The 2,465-nt window shown below is 47.4% G+C and overlaps 1 protein-coding gene across 1 annotated transcript in view; it reads left to right on the top strand.

The window, feature by feature from the left end:
- Positions 1–870: 870 nt before the first annotated feature.
- Positions 871–2,465, top strand: part of LOC103375810 (PEX5-related protein-like) — a gene marked incomplete at its 5' end in the record, with an annotated part of 3,782 nt that continues 2,187 nt past the window's right edge. The window contains 3 exons of the mRNA XM_008306125.1: positions 871–941; positions 1,454–1,741; positions 1,873–1,927. Coding sequence (XP_008304347.1) covers positions 871–941; positions 1,454–1,741; positions 1,873–1,927 — 414 coding nt within the window. The remainder of the gene's footprint in view (positions 942–1,453; positions 1,742–1,872; positions 1,928–2,465) is intronic.

Genomic DNA, 2,465 nt, shown 5'->3' with positions numbered 1-2,465 from the left:
TTGTAAATTGTCCGTAGGTGTGAATGTGAGTGTGCTTGGTTGTCTGTCTCTAAGTGTAGCCCTGTGATAGACTGGTTACCTGTCCAGGTGAACCTACCTTCACCCTGAGTCAGCTGGGATAGGCTCCACCCCCATGACCCTGGTGAGGATTAAGGTGTAGAGATGATGGATGGATTCTGGAGGGCTGTGTGTGTGGTGAAATATTAATCTGACCACCACACGCACTGAAATACTGAAATAATTTAACCCACTTGAGAAAAAACAGGAGCCAATCAGAGCATTATTTACCTGATTCACCTGTCCTCAAAATGCCGTTTCATTCAATGGACACATTATATGAACTGCAAGTGTGGCTCCAGTACTTGTGCTGAACTGGACGATCTCTAGTAGCTGCAATCAAGCTTTCAGCAATCACTTCCTCCAGGAAAGTCACTCTTCTTCAGCAGGAACTGGTCTTTCTAGTGAGTTTAAATGCTATCAGCACTTGCTAACTCAGGAAAAGTTCCCTGGTTGTTCCCTTAAGGTTGCAAGCTGCGAGAAAGCTTTTCAGCTCACACCTTCCATGTCCACCTAGTTTGGTGTCAGTGGGGGCTCAAAAGTCGAGGCTCTGGGTGAATGATTGTGAGATTGAGGATTTAAGTCCCCGTGCTGCCAGACTGTCACTGTTGGGCCCTTGAGCAAGGCCTTAACCCTTTCTGTTCCATGGCTGAGCCTGCGCTCTAACCAGGGAGTGTCAAGGCGCTGTCATGTGTCTGGAACAAACAAAGGCTTCTTCTCTAGTAAACATGTAAACATGGTTAACATGGACGTGCATTCGACTGTAGTGTCCTACAGATGCTGACTGAGCTCTTCTTCTTTGTGTGTTTTTAGGCCTGGCAGCTTCTGGGAATGACTCAGGCTGAGAACGAGAACGAGCAGGCCGCCATTGTTTCGCTGCAGAGGTCAGAAAATAACGTACCATCCTGCAGTATACCGAGTCTATACTCTATCCTGTACTATCCTCACTCTCCTTCTAGTAGCTCCTTCAGAGGAGTCGTAGGAGTCTTGGTGGTCTCCTTCACTAGTCTCCTTCTTGCTCCAGTCTCTGATGACGTCCTGCTCTAGTCAGATCTACTCATGGTCCATAGTCCTTCCATGTCTTATTGATGGATCTAACTGGACTCCAGAGATATTCAGTAACCTGGAGATGTTCTTGTATCGTCCTCTGACTGATGCTTCTCAACAACCTTTCCCAGAGTTCTTGGAGGGTTCTTCAGTCTTCATGGTAGTTCTGATCCACCAAGGGAGGCGAATGCTTTTTTAGACTATGTCCAGCAGAGCTCTGCATCACTCTTTAACTCTTTTTGACAGAATGTCTTATAATTAGGGAAACAAACCTCTTCATTAAGTCATAAAGTGGTTCATTCATTAGTGTTACGCTGGGACATAGTGTTCATGTGTTCACCTGTTGCAGGTGTTTGGAGCTCCGCCCAAACAACCTGCCAGCTCTCACAGCGCTCGCAGTCAGCTTCACCAACAGCGGCATGCAGCGGGAGGCGTGCGACGCCCTGCGCCGCTGGATCAGCCACAACCCTCGGTACAGGCACCTGGTGCAGGAGGGCCGGAGCCCGCTGCAGGGTTCCCCGCTGCAGGGTTCCCCACTGCAGGGTTCCCCACTGCACGGTTCCCCGCTGCAGGGTTCCCCGCTGCAGTGCTCCCCGTCCACACCACGCAGAGGCCGCCACATCTCCACCCCGGCCAGGTACCAACACCTGAACACACAACATCAGTCTGATGTGATGTCTTCTGTCAGTACTACAGTACCCATGATCCTCAGTGGCTGCTGCTGTGCCGTCAGAACATGTGATTTCAATTTCTAAATTTCTCCGTCAGTCAGATCAAAAAGCTCCTGAACCTGAAGCTTTCAGACTGGATCATACTCACATCAGTGCCGTCTTGGATTTTGTGGTTGACTTTTTTACTTTAACCTTCTGAATCCCAAACCAGTCAGCACGGCTGCTTCTCCACGACCGACCCAGCTGAGAAAAGGACCAAAAACTGTCCAGAAAGACAGAAACGTGTCCAGAAGACTTGTCAGATTTTGTCCAAGACGAGTAGCAATTTACGCAAAATGACGAAACCAAATTTTCCAAAATACAAAAAGATGAATTGTCTGTATTGATGAATAATTGTTGGAAATGACTAAAACGTAGCTGGAGTCAATCAGAACCACTCAGAGGAGAAGATGAGAGCAACATGACATCACTAGAACTGATCCTTCAGGTGGCTGTGTGTATATTTATGGTCCAGCAGATTCTGTCATGTTTCCAGAAGAACTTTCATAAATCAATGACAGAACCAGAATCCAGGATTTTTTTGTTTCTGTGACAAAGATTCATGTTTGAATGATTCACAGAAACCTCAGAGTTCTAGGATAAGAAACATGACATGGTCTTCACAAGTGTGTGTGTGTGTGTGTGTGTGTG

This window comes from Stegastes partitus, unplaced genomic scaffold (assembly GCF_000690725.1).
Source record: "Stegastes partitus isolate 25-593 unplaced genomic scaffold, Stegastes_partitus-1.0.2 Scaffold2977, whole genome shotgun sequence".
Classification (NCBI taxonomy): domain Eukaryota; kingdom Metazoa; phylum Chordata; class Actinopteri; family Pomacentridae; genus Stegastes; species Stegastes partitus.
The sequence above is the reverse complement of the archived record's forward strand: the minus strand, read 5'-3'. Positions and strand labels throughout refer to the sequence as shown.